This window comes from Homalodisca vitripennis, chromosome 5, assembly GCF_021130785.1.
Source record: "Homalodisca vitripennis isolate AUS2020 chromosome 5, UT_GWSS_2.1, whole genome shotgun sequence".
NCBI lineage: Eukaryota > Metazoa > Arthropoda > Insecta > Hemiptera > Cicadellidae > Homalodisca > Homalodisca vitripennis.
This window is the reverse complement of record NC_060211.1, coordinates 28,067,451-28,082,974: the sequence shown is the minus strand read 5'-3', so window position 1 is coordinate 28,082,974 and position 15,524 is coordinate 28,067,451. Positions and strand designations below refer to the sequence as shown.

The window sequence follows — 15,524 nt, the reverse complement described above, 5'->3', positions numbered from 1 at the left end:
GTTCTGATAACGGCGTATTATGGCTTGATTTATCCACACCTCACTTATGGATTGGTACTGTAGGGTGCCTGTGCAAGTAATCAATTTTCAAGAGTGTTTAAGTTACAGAAGCGAGTGATCCGCACCATTGAAGTTTAGAGAGTCGTGCAGGTCAACTTTCAAAAGGTTGCAACTGTTAACTCTGCCTAGCCTCTACATTTTGGAAACAACGTTGTATTGTATGTCTAAATGTGCCTTGACTATGGGTCGAGACATTCATTCGTACGAGACTAGAGGCAGAGACAACTACCGAACTGGGAGACACACGACGGTGGTATTTGAACGCTTGCCTTCACAGGCAGGGGTTCATTTTATTAATAGATTACCTAATGAATTAAGAAAAGCCTCTACGCTCAAGGCGTTAAAAACGTGTTTAAAACGCTGTTTAGCGTCAAATGCATTTTATAATGTAAAAGAGTTTCTGGAATATGACTGGGAGACCACACAATAACAAGACTGACTCTTGAAAGAAGTGGGAATTATTGGTGATGGGTAAATGTGGAATGAGTGATCAAATGTATGTCTGAATGAGAGCTTGATGTGGTGTGTATGTCCAAATTTAATCATATTTTGACGTTTGCTATACAAATGTATTTTGTCTTCGCAATAAATAATTGACTATTGAGCTTCATGCAAATTTTCAAATATATAGGTCTGTTTGTTTTCGAGATATCATAAATCGTGAATACCAAACCCTCTTGCTGTAGGCACATAAATATATGTGTCTTGATGCCACTGTGCAATTTTACTGTAAATAATAGTAAACAAACTTTTAATGGCACACTGCCCTACCTATAAACTTTAGATAATTGTGTCTCTAGTGTAGGCCTAATTTTCTTAATTCATCGAACGTGAACTGATCTAACGATCAAAGGTAATACACAGCCTTTCATATTGTGTTGTGATTTTAAGTGCTCTATCTGTTGTCAACAATGTATCATTACAATCTATGAAAAAAGTTCTACAGCATTTGCTTGTGCTGTCTGCTGTTATACACATTGAATGAGGGTCATTATTAGATTCTACACTTTTAACAGCTTTTGTTCTTTCTGTGAGTAAAATTTATATATTTACATACACAACAAATAACAGTACATATTTTAAGTCGGCAAGATTCTCAATTGATGTGGGATATTAGAAACATGCATCAATTTCTGCCATAGCAGCGTCTTTGACTTACTAACACATGAAGGTAGACAGTGTGCAAGCGCAGTACACGAATTGCAGCTGTGCAGAAGCAGAATAAAAAAAATTATGCCTCATATTAATGTAAATTTCAGTTAGATATAATATTTTAGTAGTATATTACGTTTGAATTATCTAGGCTAAAAGGCAGTATTACTTCTAATAGATAGAAAATCAGCAAGCTTGCTCTGAAAACTTACTTTTTGAGTCCACTTATATCCACTAGTTTTTTTAATTATCTATTTAATAATAATTTATATAAATCATTTTGTTGTAATGTATGGTCTGCACATCTAGCATAACAAATATTTTTGTAAACATAAATAAAAAATGGGTACTTTGGGATTATACCGACCACACCAGTATGAAGAACACAAAAATTTAAATTTATAGAAACAAACATGATAGAACGAAAAAACAGCTCTTTAATTACAAAATTACAAACTTACAAGCATTTCCAGGTATTGTGATCGGTATTGTTGTCGCTGTTATCTTATCTTTCTCGAAAATCCCGATTACGGCAGGCCGCACGGCATCACATGATTATTTAAGTTTTTTGCATGGTACATACTGTAATTGCCTTTCCATTACAATTCAATTTATATTTCTGATCAGCCCCTCTAGAATTTGATATTTTACTGATAGGTACTATCTCGAGGGATGTTTTTATTTTGTTGACATCAGCGCGGGCTTCGGCAGCACCTTTGGCCGGAGGCACTCGCATTTTGGGTGTCGGAGTGTGATCAAGAATAAAAACAAGTTTTTAGTGTTTTTTTTCAATAAAGAGTTTAGTTTTTGTTTGGTAATATTTGTTTTTGTTGAATTTTTGTGTTTGGAGAAATTTAGGGGTAAAACACGGAAGTACAACAAAGCGACACACCAGCTGAAACGGGCGGCGAGACTCTGCAATCACGTTATCTACTAGACCGCTCGACTTTGACCTCTGTCTGAGGATGGGGAGGGGTTTACGATAAGACAATTCCTGTTTTATATTGACGAAATATTGTTCTACGTTAATCTAGTAATCAGTAGAAGCAAAATGTCAAATAACTATTCATGTCTGGGTGTGGTCGGTATAATCCCAAAGTACCAAAAAAATGCAATACAAACACATTTGATTTTTTTTAACATTCTTTATTTATTCATACTTAACAACAACATATACACAAACTTTTTCTAGGATTTTTAATAGCCTTAGAATGTTTTTATTAGTTTCTTAGTAAGTAGTGTTATTTTACAAAAAAAAACTTGTACTGATTATTTTACTAGATCCAAAATTACATATGCTAAAAAACCATTTCCATAGTTATACCCAACTTATAAGATTAATTTTTTGTGTAAACGTTGGAGACAGAATTCTAATAATTATTATATTACATTATTTACTGAACTTTTTATAATTATTTTATTTTATTGATCTGCCTTTGATTTTAAAGTAGTAGTAGTTTATTAATACTTACCTGAAAGATGGTCTCTTTTTCTTATATCCGAGGGCAAGACTGTTGATAACAGCCTGTGAGCCACTTATTGTTAATACATCCTCATAGAATATTCTAAAAGGTGATAGTAACTTGTAATGGGACAAGTTTGACTGAAGTATTTAATGTAGGGCTGTCAGGTAATTTATTTCTAGCAACCCCTCGCTCACTTGAAATGGCAGTTTATTACTTTTAATGGGTTGCTTTTTAATAATCACCATTTTACCCTTAGACTCTTACTTTTTATCTATATCAATGATATAACATTAGTTATTGATGCTAATACGCTTGTCTATGCTGCTTATGACACAACTTTTTTCAATAGTTGTAATAACCTGAATAAACTAAAAAAAAATAATTAACACCATAATAAACAAAGCATCAACATGGTTTTAAAAAACTGTTTTTTAACTAAATAAACTAAAACTCAAACATTTTGTTTACTTTAAAATCAATTCCTGAAAATAGTGTTAATCTTGAATCAAGTAGTGTAATCAAAATTTTAGGAATTCATGTTGATAATAATCTTTCATGGGGGACCTCACATTGATTTTCTGTATTCTAAATTATCTAGAATGATTTTTTTATTGAGACATCTATCTTGCTGCATAAGTGAAAATTATATTCGGACTGCATATTTTGGCTACTTGCACTTAATTGTGAGGTATGGATTAATACTGTGGGGAAATAGTGCTAACTAATTGAAACATCTGACTGAAAAATGCCCTCTTAAAATGTATAAAAACAAACTTTATGAATGGCTGTTACAAAACCCTTTCTATAATATTGATGAGTTTTTTCTATTAACAAAATTGACTTTTAATGATTGTTTCAATATAAACTGATCATATAATCAGTATTATTCTCAACTAGACAATTAATGTCTTATGTTATTATATACATAATATTTTTGTATTACACTTATTAAATATTATTTAGAGACAATGCTATTTAGTATGTTGCTGAATTAGACTTTGTCAATGCATGTAACTTGTTTTAAGACAAATAAAGAAACATTATTATTATTTTAATTCAAATTTATGTTATTAAAATTTTGTGGGTCTGATGATGTGTTCCTTGAACACGAAAGACCTCACAATAATAAAATTCAATTATTATTAGAGTGTTTGTTTATAAATTAATTATTATATTCCAATAAGAAGAAGTTGGGACAACGTAGAAATATATCTGTTAGAAAAACATTTATAAAAAAACCACACTCACAAGATCGTTAGGAAATAATATAAATCTTCAACACAGTATAGTATTGTACACTTTTTACATTTTATTGCCATTCCTTTAACAAATTCAATGTTGATGTGGCCGGTGTTGTATTATTGGTTCTTCAATAACAATTGTATTGCACATCATGTCGTAACAAGCTCTGTTGAATGGAAAATAGTAAAACGTTGCAACAAATGGTAGAAATACGGCGAGGACAAGGTTCTTCATGAAGGACCTGACGAAGGACCAACCCAGCCCCAAATCACTCCCTGGATGAACGATAACAGTTTCATCATTGTCCGAGAGAGGTAAAACGCTTTCACAGCGTACGACTCTCAGCCCCATCATCGATTTACCAGGCGTCGCTCCGCCGACTCTCCCGGCCACTCCCCCAGCCAGCCAGAATGTCTGCAATCATACATGTGAATGTACATCCATGCGGTGTTTCCACTTGACACAGACACTACGAGGGAAGTCTAGGCTGATGAGGGGGACATCCATCAGGCTTTGGCTAATTGTGAGATTAAGTTGTCTTTGTCATCAGCCAATAACTTCAACACAATAACATAGTAACAAGACTGCACAGATATATCACTCCTCATGTATATCATAAATCTAATATTGGCTCATTCGATTTCTAAAAGAAATACATTTTTTAACATAGAAAATCTTGATTACAAGAATATTAACTTTGAATGGCAAATTCTTTTATAGGCATTTGTCCTAGCACAAATTACAGAATACTTTAATTTTTTTTAGATATAATTAATTAAAAAACTGTTTACTGCTTTAATAGATCAGCCAACATGATCTGAAGTTGGAAAAATTAGACTATCTTGGACTTTATCTGAGATCGGGAAAGTACAGATCAGAAAATCCCCAGGCCATCAGTGCACCTTCGGGGGTGCCTCCATCACACTTTTGGCCAAAAAAGGAAAACATCCCTTGAGATAGTACCTAAATTCAAGCTCAGATCATGCGAGGACTTGTGTAAATGTTAACTTTAACTTTTTCTATTTATAATACCTACTTATATAATCTAATAACAAATAATAGTAGATGTGGATATAATGCTCTCCAGCTAAGGATAATACCAAAGTACCATATATTCTTCATTGGGACAACGAGGGAAACAACTCTGACACTGTCTGGAAATATCCTACAATAGAAGTAGATTATAAGGTTAAGAAGTAAACCAAAGTAGGTTTCCGAGACCTAGGAAATATGATTCATTTGAACCAGAAATACTACTACACGTACAAAACCTGATAGTCCCTTAACCTCTGGTCCTCTTAATCATGAACATTGAAAAAATATGTACCTGATGTATGATTATTTACGCCTGAAAAATATCATAATCACTTATACTAATTGGGCTAAGGACTTTGATTTTGAAAAGTAAGAGGGAAGCCTTATCATTAGTAAAATTAGAACAATATTATTGACTTTCATAGTTGATGTTACTTTAGTATCATAACCTTAAACACATTACACAAACACCACTGTTCTTTAAAATTAAATTCCTAATTAACAGGTAACACATGATCTGTGGTGAGTGCCTTCCCAATACTATTTCAGCTGTCCTCAGGATGATAGATGCCTTTTGTGCTACAGTGAAAGTATTAAATGTATTGATATGTATGTCCCTTCCTAGTTCGATTAGTGATGTCAGTATCTAGCATAGCTTTAAAAAGCTGCTTAATTTTTTAGGCCGATTCCCTTTTAGCCTTATTCTACACATCTCTGTCCACATGGTCTACTGATTTTTACGGGAATCTAATCAAACAGAATAAGTACAGTACAAGGTCGATAGTACTGATAAAAAGTGCAAAGGTCCCACACAAAACTTGAACCTGTGTTTATTTATAACTCAGACCTGAATTTCAATGCTTTAAAAGGTGGGGTCACTCCAATAAACTGTAAAATTACTACAAATTTTCATTATGGGACACTACTCCAGTAAATGTTCACAGTATTTGTTGACTGTCCAAAATCAATACCATGTTTTGTATAAATCGTCCTTACATCTCTCTTATCATTCCACTTGGACAGAACTAATGTCATTCTTCATTAATTACTTTTCTATTTCTGACATTATTTATTTAGAAGACTTCATTTTGAGCAAATACATGAGATGTATTGACTGATTGCAGTGTATCTATGTGCAAGTTCTCATGATCATGAGTTCATTAAGTTTTCACCAGCACATTGAGATTGACATATTTCTTTAACCAAATACAATAATTTCAGTTTAAAAATGCAATTAGTAAAGCTGAACCTAGTAACCACATAGCATGAAAATGTTAATACCTAATTATTTATAAACTGTGAAAATTTCAACAAAAGTTCAGTCTGTTGTTTCAAAATCAAAACTAAAGCACTGAACTTTGCTATCAACCTATCACCTTAAGGTGCGGTCTTCTGCAGTAACATTAAGATTTAATAGAAACAACGGGGTATACTTTGACACCAACTATAATAGGCTTAAACATTAATTTTATTTCTTTGTCCACATTAAACATCTTGCATCTTAAAACGTTAAATGCACTTTGAAGTGAAATAATCATAAAATGTTCACCAATTTCCAGTAACAATAAATAAATCTTAATATTATTTTTTTTAAAGAATCCTTTTAATGCTAATACGTGTGTTTAAATCACAAGCATTTAGGCATACAAAATGAAAAGAAACTATTACAAAATGTACTACCAAAACAATTTTTTTTATTCAGATGGAGTAAATAGTACATTTTATCAGTAACTTAATTTCAAAAGTGGTCTTTAATAGTAGATGGTCGTGTCCTTTCAAGGTGACAGCCAAATGTGAAAATTCAATCAAGGACCGGAAATACACCTTAGGTACGAGTTATGAACGATACTTATCTTCACACTGTAAATAATAATTAATTCCACAGTGAAATTTGTCACAGAATAGGCTAATAATAACAATTTTCTCATTGTTTTATGTTTATACTGTTAACTGAATTAATACGAAAGTTGATTTACTGTACATTACTACTTATAATATTGATAAAAGCAATATGCTTCTGGTGTCAGATTGGATAATCTTAATTAGTACGGGAAAAATCTTCAGCCAGAAAAATGAATTTTGTCACTAATAACTACTATCAAAAATACCTAATTTCAGTACAGTGTTATGAACTTAATAATCTTCTTTTTAATTTTTTTTCAAACATTCATTTATGTTAACTATCATTTTGTTGTATTATATTTCAATTTCTTGACATCAAACCAGAATTTGATGAATTTTGTGAACCTAGTTTACTGAATAAACATTGAGCACAATATTGCCGTCAATGCCATATTCATGCCTATAGATTTGTTGCGACTTGATTTATAAAATCTTATTGTAAGGATAAAAAAGACTTCACAACTACCTCAAATATACACACAACAATTCTGTGGATTATCTCCAATATCATAATGTTGTGCGTCATCTGTAGAGCCACTTTATAATCCATTTTCTTCATGTCCAACTGAAGACCATCCAAATCAAATTTGGCCAAATCTCTGAAACATTATAAAAAATGTTACACTCTACTTTAACCCCAAACATGACACTCGTTCTTAGTGCATTTGTTCTACCCTACTCCTTTGTAATGTAAAAGGGGTTTTGAAAATTGCAGAACAAACCATGTCTTTCTTTTGCAGAAGAAAGCGGTGAGAGCTATTGCTGGCATCCGTCAATCAGAATCTTGCAAATCACACTTTAAGAAGTTCAATCTGCTTACTTTTCCAAGTATCTATATTTACCACACATTGGTCTTTTTTAAGCAAAACCAGAAACCATTTCGAGTCACTAATTCCACAGTCCGGACACTATCTCAGGAATAGCAACAAATTAAATATTCCCCCCATGCAACCTCTTTTTTCAAACATCACTGTTTTTATAATGCCGTAGTTTTTTATAATTCTCTTCCTGTGGACCTAAAGAATGTAAATGATGTAATGGTCTTTTTAAGAGAACACTGAAGGCTTTTTTAATAGAAAAATTTTTCTACACCCTCAGTGAATTTATTGGAAATAAATAGTCTGTATGTATAGATATAAACTGTACTTGTATTTTTGTAATATTTATGATGCAATCCAATGCATGTTATATGTCTGATGGAAATAAAGGATATTTGATTTTATTTGAAAAGATAAATAAAGACAATTAAATAATAAAAACACATTTGTTTATTGTACAAGTATAATTTAATAATTTACGAAACATTTTTTGTGACACCAGTAAATATAATGTTTTCAATAAAAAGGAATTATGCTTTATAACATTATGTCCAGCAATTCAAAGTACAAGTGAAATAAGTTAATAACAATCAGAGTTTGATTATTGTCATCAGCTGTTTTTGATAAGATTCCTAATATTATGCATCTTTATCAAATGTATAGTTTAAAATTTTAGGACATGGATTACAATGATAGTTACCACTTACATAATTTCAAAGAAGTCGATTGCTATCCATGTGACAGCCAACTTCAAAATGAAGAGGATCAAAAAGTCTAAAAATTCAGCGAGCAACCGCTTCCACAAAGCTGGAATTCTACACTGGATACCTGTAACATTTAGACTTACTGTCGGATGTTGAAGTATGTGTTCATAACTAACCTAGTGCTCATAAAATATTTCTATCTTTGATTTCACAGTAATTATGGATACAAATTATATTTTTACTATAGGAAATCCTAATAAAGTTGTCAATGTCATATCAAAAATTAATTACTAAAATGTTCCAAATTGAGAAATTAAAAATAGACATAGGACGAAAGTTAGGAAAATCTTCAAAATTCTTCAGGTGAGTTATAAGTTAGCAAATGTTACGATGACAAAAAAACCAATGTAAGCCTCATTAACTGGGTACTCGAAAGGATGGCTACTGGAGTTATTGTATCCTTAACAGTGGCCCACTTATCTAGTAAACAATTTGAAAATTAACATCGAATGAGATAGACATTGGTAGTGATCTGGTAGTAATCATTAAGTATTAATATCAGAAAGGACTAGTATGTGCTAACTTAACGTAGTAAAATTAATCAGACTAATTTTGAAGTAAAAAAGTCATATAAAATGTCAGATTTATTTTATAAAAAAACACAAAAAGTTATTGTACATCAAAATATATATCATCTGTAAATAATAAATATAAAAAATTACATTTAATAATTCAGTATAGAACACACAAAAAATACACAACTTAAATAGACATAACCGTCTACACAAAAAGGGAACAATAATATTATTTAAATAATTCTTTTTAATAATGTACTTAATATTTAATTTGATTCCAGTATGCTATTAATATGCATTTAATTCATTATTGAATTATTTTCATTATGAATGATTGTAAAGCCTTAGCCAACTGTTACTAGATGTACATAGGTTTACTGAAAATTTAACCCTATCTAACTATGTTGTAATCATTGCAGGTAGCAATGACGTAAGGTAAGGTATGCATAGTACTCTTACTAGATCAGTTTTAATGACACACTTAAGAAACTGAAAAGTAGGACCAATATTGTAATGTCAGTATTACATGATAGACCAGTCTTGAACAATACTGTTTTATCAATGTAACCTTAATATTTTTTATAGTGAGATTATAAAATTGTAAAGCTTTTACCACTTAACATTGTTTATAGGATAATGTTCACTCACAATGGGCAATATATTTAAATAGGCTGGGTCAATTAAAACAATGTTACTGTATGGTCAACTGTGTTATGGTAACTTTTTATAATGAAAAAACTAGACCCAAGGTCTTTAAACTTTTCACCTGGTCCTAGTCTATTGAGACTGGAAGGAGAATTAATCTACACCATTAACATTTTCTAAACGTAAACATGACGAATCTGCGTAACAAGTTAAATGAACTGGAACATTTTTGCAAAGGGGAGCAAATTAATGTGATATGCATTTCAGAGCACTGGCTGAACTATGAGGAAACTGAATTCTTCACACCTCTGAATTTCAGGGTTGGTAGTCTCCCTTATAGGCAGTTAAAGAAAAATGGTTGGGCAGAAATGTTTCCTAAAAAGAACATGCGTATTGTAATGATTTAAAAATATTTTGAAATTTTTGTAAATAAAATAGTAGAAAGTCTAAAAAAATTTGTGGGAACATTGATTTTTTTGTAGTGATGGCGAGTATAATACATAATAACTGATAAATGTGCATATTTATCCTTACCAAGATTTAATTAATCAATCTAATACCCATTGAGGGCCAGCACCACAATCGAATCAGAGTACAAAATTATCGATTAGAAATACCTAAACTACTATAAATACAAAAACATTCTAATGATAGTTATTTACAATTAATTATTGTCAACTCTTTATAATACACTGAATAAATCCAAATCCAGATTAATTAAAAGAAAGTAATGTAATTTGTAAAGTATTTGAGTATTGGTTGGCTAAAATTACAATGGTGATGTACAAGTGTTTGTTACATTTTCTAAATAGACTACATGTAGTCTAGATAATTCTTTATTATTAATTCAATTATTACTTTTCCTAGATATAAAAACAGCTGATCTATACTGTAATTCGGACATATTGGTTTCAGTAGTTTAGATAATCATGAATATCAATGATTCGATTGTGGTGGTGACCACTTATTATACTGCAGCCCCATCGAGTGCTAACGCGTTCTGAGCTTGATTTGGGTATATTAGTTTGATGGATATTTGTCAGCAGTAAATGCAATTTGGAGTGGATTTGCAGTAGAAAATGTAACATTTGGCCTATCACAAGTTTTTAGACTAGCCTACTTATAGATAATGACCTTATAGGCCTACTATTTGTTATTGCCAATCCATTTAAGATGATCTGATCATTAGAATGCACACATTCTCCTGGACATTAGTGAGGGTTACAGTAGCACATTCAGTAGCAACCTGTATTGCTGGCAGAAAAAAATCCCTTAAGATCCTAGTATATAAAAATCAAGCTCAGATCACGTGTGCACCACAACCCCTCTCCAGGTCAGACAAAACCAGAAACGGTATGATCATGATCAATGAACCATTTATTATATATTTCAGTACAAAATCATTTACCATTACGATTAGTGGTTCGGTTCTGAAGGCCCACCACAGGTTGGAATCCTAAATTTCCATGCAGTGTTGTTTCAGTTGGGTTGAATGGGTTTTGAACGTTTCCTATACTTGCATTGTTAACTGAAAATTGGGACATGTACTGATTGCACATTAAAAAATAAGGAAAACTTGCAGCTACCCCCTGCCACATGTAAGCTTCATGTAACCATTGTTCCAAGTCTGAGAAGTATTTATCAGTTAAGAATGTCTTTTTCTGAGATGGGGTTTCCTCATTTGTCTCATCTTTACTACCTTCATTAGTAGTAGTCATGTTAGAAAAAGTAACCTATCACTGCAATTGTGTTCTTGGTTCCTCAGAGGATATTTTGTCACGGATTTGGAGCTTAAATGACGGGGCAAAATATAAAAAACTGGAAAAAATTACGAAATAAAAACTTAATACCAACACTAAAAGAAAACTGATAATATTATAGTATGAGCAAATACTACTTCACTAACACTGATAAAATATTTGTTTTATTTACACAAAAACAGAAACAATACTGAACACAGACACCATTCTTAATTTCAACTTAAAACTTGTAGTGTTGTAAATGTACGTAAACGTAAACTGAAATATTTATTTTTGTTATCACCTGTCACTTCAATACAATCAGCTGTGGTGATTACCAAAATCAGATAACCATCCCAATCTATAGAGTAAAAATTCTCTCTTCTAACCACTAACGAAAAGCTCGTTAGCGTTCTAACTTTTTTTGCTAAAGTAGCCAGTGTTAAATATATATAATTAGGAGCCATAAAATAATTAATAATAATAAACTGATTTATTTATTACATACTTTGATAGTTTTATAGCCATAAAGTATTTAAAACTAAAACTGTCAAACATCATCCAGTCAATCACACTCGCAGAATCACATTTTTAGATTGTAGTCGAAAAAGACAAATTTTATTTGCCATGGCGAGATTTGAGAACGGTACGTTACTTGGTTTATTTATTCTTACGTATTGCACATCCTGTTGTCTAGTGAATTTCGCAAGCATTGGACACGTCCACTTGCTTCCAATTCAGGAAAACACGTCATTTCACAAAAATGTGCTCTTCATTATGAGACAAGCTTCTCAGGGAGAGATCTAGTAGGCAAGTAGAACTCGAGATTTAGTGTTAGAAAGATTGGAGGGTTCTATTGAAATAATTCAAAGTATTCTTCAATGGTATAACAGTTAAAAAAAAAATTAAAATGGGTTTAATTAATCTCCAAATTTTTGTAGTTTATATAATGTCTGAAAACCAGGACATACTTTAAAAGGTTTGTTTCCTGGGTATGCAAATATTTTTACTTTTAATTGTTAGTTTGCGTTTAACAGCAAATTAGTTTTTTTCTAGTGTTATATTATAGTTATTGAGCATTAAACTTATTTTATTACAGAACTTCACATATATAAGATATTCTAGCATGAATATAAATGGAACAATGAGGATTTATAGTTTTTTAAAAGCTTCTCTACAACGGGGTTGAGATGTGAGGAGGCAAGCCAGCAATCCCTCTGTGTGCCTTCTTTTACCATACAAAGACTATTAAGTTCGTCTTTTTCAATTTCCGTACATTTAGTGGTAAGATTGTGACCAATTAATATTCTTCACATAAATATTTTATATCTACAATTATTTGGAAAAAAAAAAACATCTGTGTAGTATTACTTTTTTGTCACTAAACCCACATATTGTATTCGTTGAAGGATCAACCCAATGGCCTGAAAAATTTAATGAATTTATTGTGTAGATTGCGACACCTCCCTTTGTATGAGTTTCACACTTTCACGACAGTTCGTGCAGGAATATTTGGCGACACTATTGTTGGACCTATTGTATTTATTGAAAACATTATTGACCCTTTTATTATGGAAACACTTGAAATCCAGGTAAATGAAGTAGGCCAATTAAATTTTGATGCGGATATGTTTTATTTTCAACAAGATGGAAAGTGAAACTGATGTACATTATGTCCTGTGCGACAATTGGACAAGAGGATCAATTGAAATACCGTTGAAATAAATAAATTGAGTGGCCGGCAAGGTCTCCAGACTTAACACCCTTAAGGGCCCCATACACCTGCGAGTCTGGCTCGACTCGCCTAGAAATGGACCAAATCCGTCAGTGTACGGACAATAAAGAGCCGAGCCGAGTCAAATTCAGGCGAGCCGAGCCGGATCCGCCACTGCTTGCCGTGCGGCTCGGCTCGGCTCGAGTATCAGTTTCGCCAGTGTATGGCGCATTACGGATCGGACTCGTGCCCCCACCATCGAAAAATCTGTTCATTCCGTTTTCACTACTGTAGGCCAAACGTTTACGCACCACTCGTTCCGCCAAGGGTAAGGGTTTTGTTTGTTTTGAGTTAACATGGCTGACTCCAAGTTATTTATGAGCCCTGATTTTTTAACAACATTTATTGAAGAGTATCGAAATTTGCCGATAGCATTTATTATGTAGACCGTCCGGTGGCCAGAAAACGGAGAGTAGCAGTGAGCCGTTCCTCTGGAGATATAGCGTTTCGCAGTATAGTGTCTTTTTTGTTATAAGCGGTTTAACCTTGTCCAATAACATGTTAAAACTTTCAGCTGACATCCTTAAATAGTTCTGATAGTCTTGGCGACTATCATTCCTAACAAAATTCAATAAATTCATGTGACTAATTCTCTTTCTATTAGTAACCAATTCTTTGACCACATTACCCTTTTCTTCCGTTTCTTCCTAAATACACCTAGCTCATCTAACACTATGACCGCAGCTGCAACCTTCTTCGAATAACTCATGTTTGCAACTGGGCGAGCAAGATACGTAGGTGTATGGTGAATAATCAGCGGGTCCGGCTCGCGAGCCAGACTCGCAGGTGTATGGGGCCCTTTAGACTTTTTTGTGGGTCACTTGAAATCAGTTGTTTTTAAAACACATCCCACTGCTGTCCAAGAAAAACAGAATTACTGCTGAGTGCAGGCGCTTAACCAGAGAAATTGTTAGAAAGGTTAGACAAGAATTTGAAAATAGGTTATTTTATTTTTTTGTTGCTTGAACAACAATGGCTACCAATTTGAACATTTTATTTGAAGTTTACAAAGGATTTACAACAGTATTCAGTGAGTAATTTTGTTGTTATTAGCAGTAGTACAGTAGTTTGTAGACTAATAATTGTTGTGTAAGAAATTACGTTATTGACTGCTGATACCAAACTTGGCCGATTTCATTTTTTTTTTACCAAAATACAGCATTTTTATGAGGTTCAATTGAGGAGTCACAAGGTATCAGTTTCCGTTTCAAAATGTTGGCTTTGGGTAGGGGGGCATGGGGGACCCTCATTTTGAAAATATCCCCCCCCCCAATTAGTACTATACACTCCCGTTTACAGAATTTTGATACTTGGACCATAAGTCCAAGAGCCGAGACCTAATTTGCATTATATAAACTCACAACGTGATTTATTTTGAAATCGATAGAGAATTGTCGCCCAAGAAAGATTTTGATCATCCGGGTGCTAGTTCTGGTGGATGTGAAATAGATATAAAATTAGGATATAAAAATAATTATAATACGAAACGGTACTTTTATATATTATTAAATCTTTTACATTGTCTTAGAAAAGTATTCCTTGCAATTTACATGACAGAACTATATGTGTTACATTCAATGGATGTAGGTTACTCTTCTTTACATTCGTGTTATATCAAGCATTTCCAAGTGCTCCATTGTGGACCTTTATTGTTTAATATTTTCATAAATGTTGTCTCCAGCGGCTTAAAGATATTTTATACTGAATGCTCTACCTCTGACCATTGGTATTTTAGGCCCCCTGATCCATGGACAATATACCACCTGTTTTAAAATACCTCATGACTGGATTTACATATTAGTTTTAGGCGGCTATGGACCAGTGCGGGAGATTTTGGAAAGTGGCAAAATGAGGGCGAATAAATTCATAAATAATGTATAAACTAAACAAGTAAATTAAAAAAGCAAATTTCTAATAAACTGATGCAATCTATTACAACGGAACTTTAAAACAAAGCGGAAATTCAAGCGTAAAAATTCAAGAACAGTCAAAGGGAAAGATTTATTGATTTTTGTAGTTTCTTCATGTGATTGATATTATAAAGTATAAACCCTCAATAAGTAAAGAGATGGTGCAACCATTCTTATCTAGAACACTTTCTGAGAGTGATGTTCTCTGCAAATTTGCAAATGCTTCCATCTTTTCTTCTGTACTTCTCCGAGCAGCTGACCAATCAGTAATATTCCAAATGTAGCCTTATCATATAGGCTAATAAAAGTTTATGGACCGACACAAGCATGTAGTACCAACTGTAAAGATCAACTTACAAATGAGCGGTATCTTCAACATTTTATTAGTAATTTCCAGAGTTTAATTAACATAACATGTTTGGTACTCTCATCTATATATATATATATATATATATATATATATATATATATATATATATATATATATATATAAATGAATGTT

At 32.5% G+C, this 15,524-nt stretch overlaps 1 protein-coding gene across 1 annotated transcript; it reads right to left on the bottom strand.

Moving 5' to 3' along the window:
- Positions 1–3,964: 3,964 nt before the first annotated feature.
- Positions 3,965–11,665, bottom strand: LOC124361895 (protein FAM8A1). The gene is made up of 4 exons (XM_046815950.1): positions 11,008–11,665; positions 8,383–8,503; positions 7,324–7,456; positions 3,965–4,334 (listed from the first exon to the last, which is right to left on the bottom strand). Exons 1-4 carry the CDS (start codon positions 11,315–11,317, stop codon positions 4,011–4,013), a joined length of 888 nt encoding a protein of 295 aa, XP_046671906.1. The 5' UTR covers positions 11,318–11,665; the 3' UTR covers positions 3,965–4,010.
- Positions 11,666–15,524: the final 3,859 nt, after the last annotated feature.

Coding starts and splice junctions, on each gene's coding strand:
- LOC124361895 (XM_046815950.1), bottom strand. CDS start 11,317: ATGACTACTACTAATGAAGGTAGTAAAGATGAGACAAATGAGGAAACC. Junction 7,457..8,382: donor ATCGACTTCTTTGAAATTAT/GTAAGTGGTAAC, acceptor ATAATGTTTCAG/AGATTTGGCCAAATTTGATT. Junction 4,335..7,323: donor TTGTTGTGTGTATATTTGAG/GTAGTTGTGAAG, acceptor GTATGATTGCAG/ACATTCTGGCTGGCTGGGGG.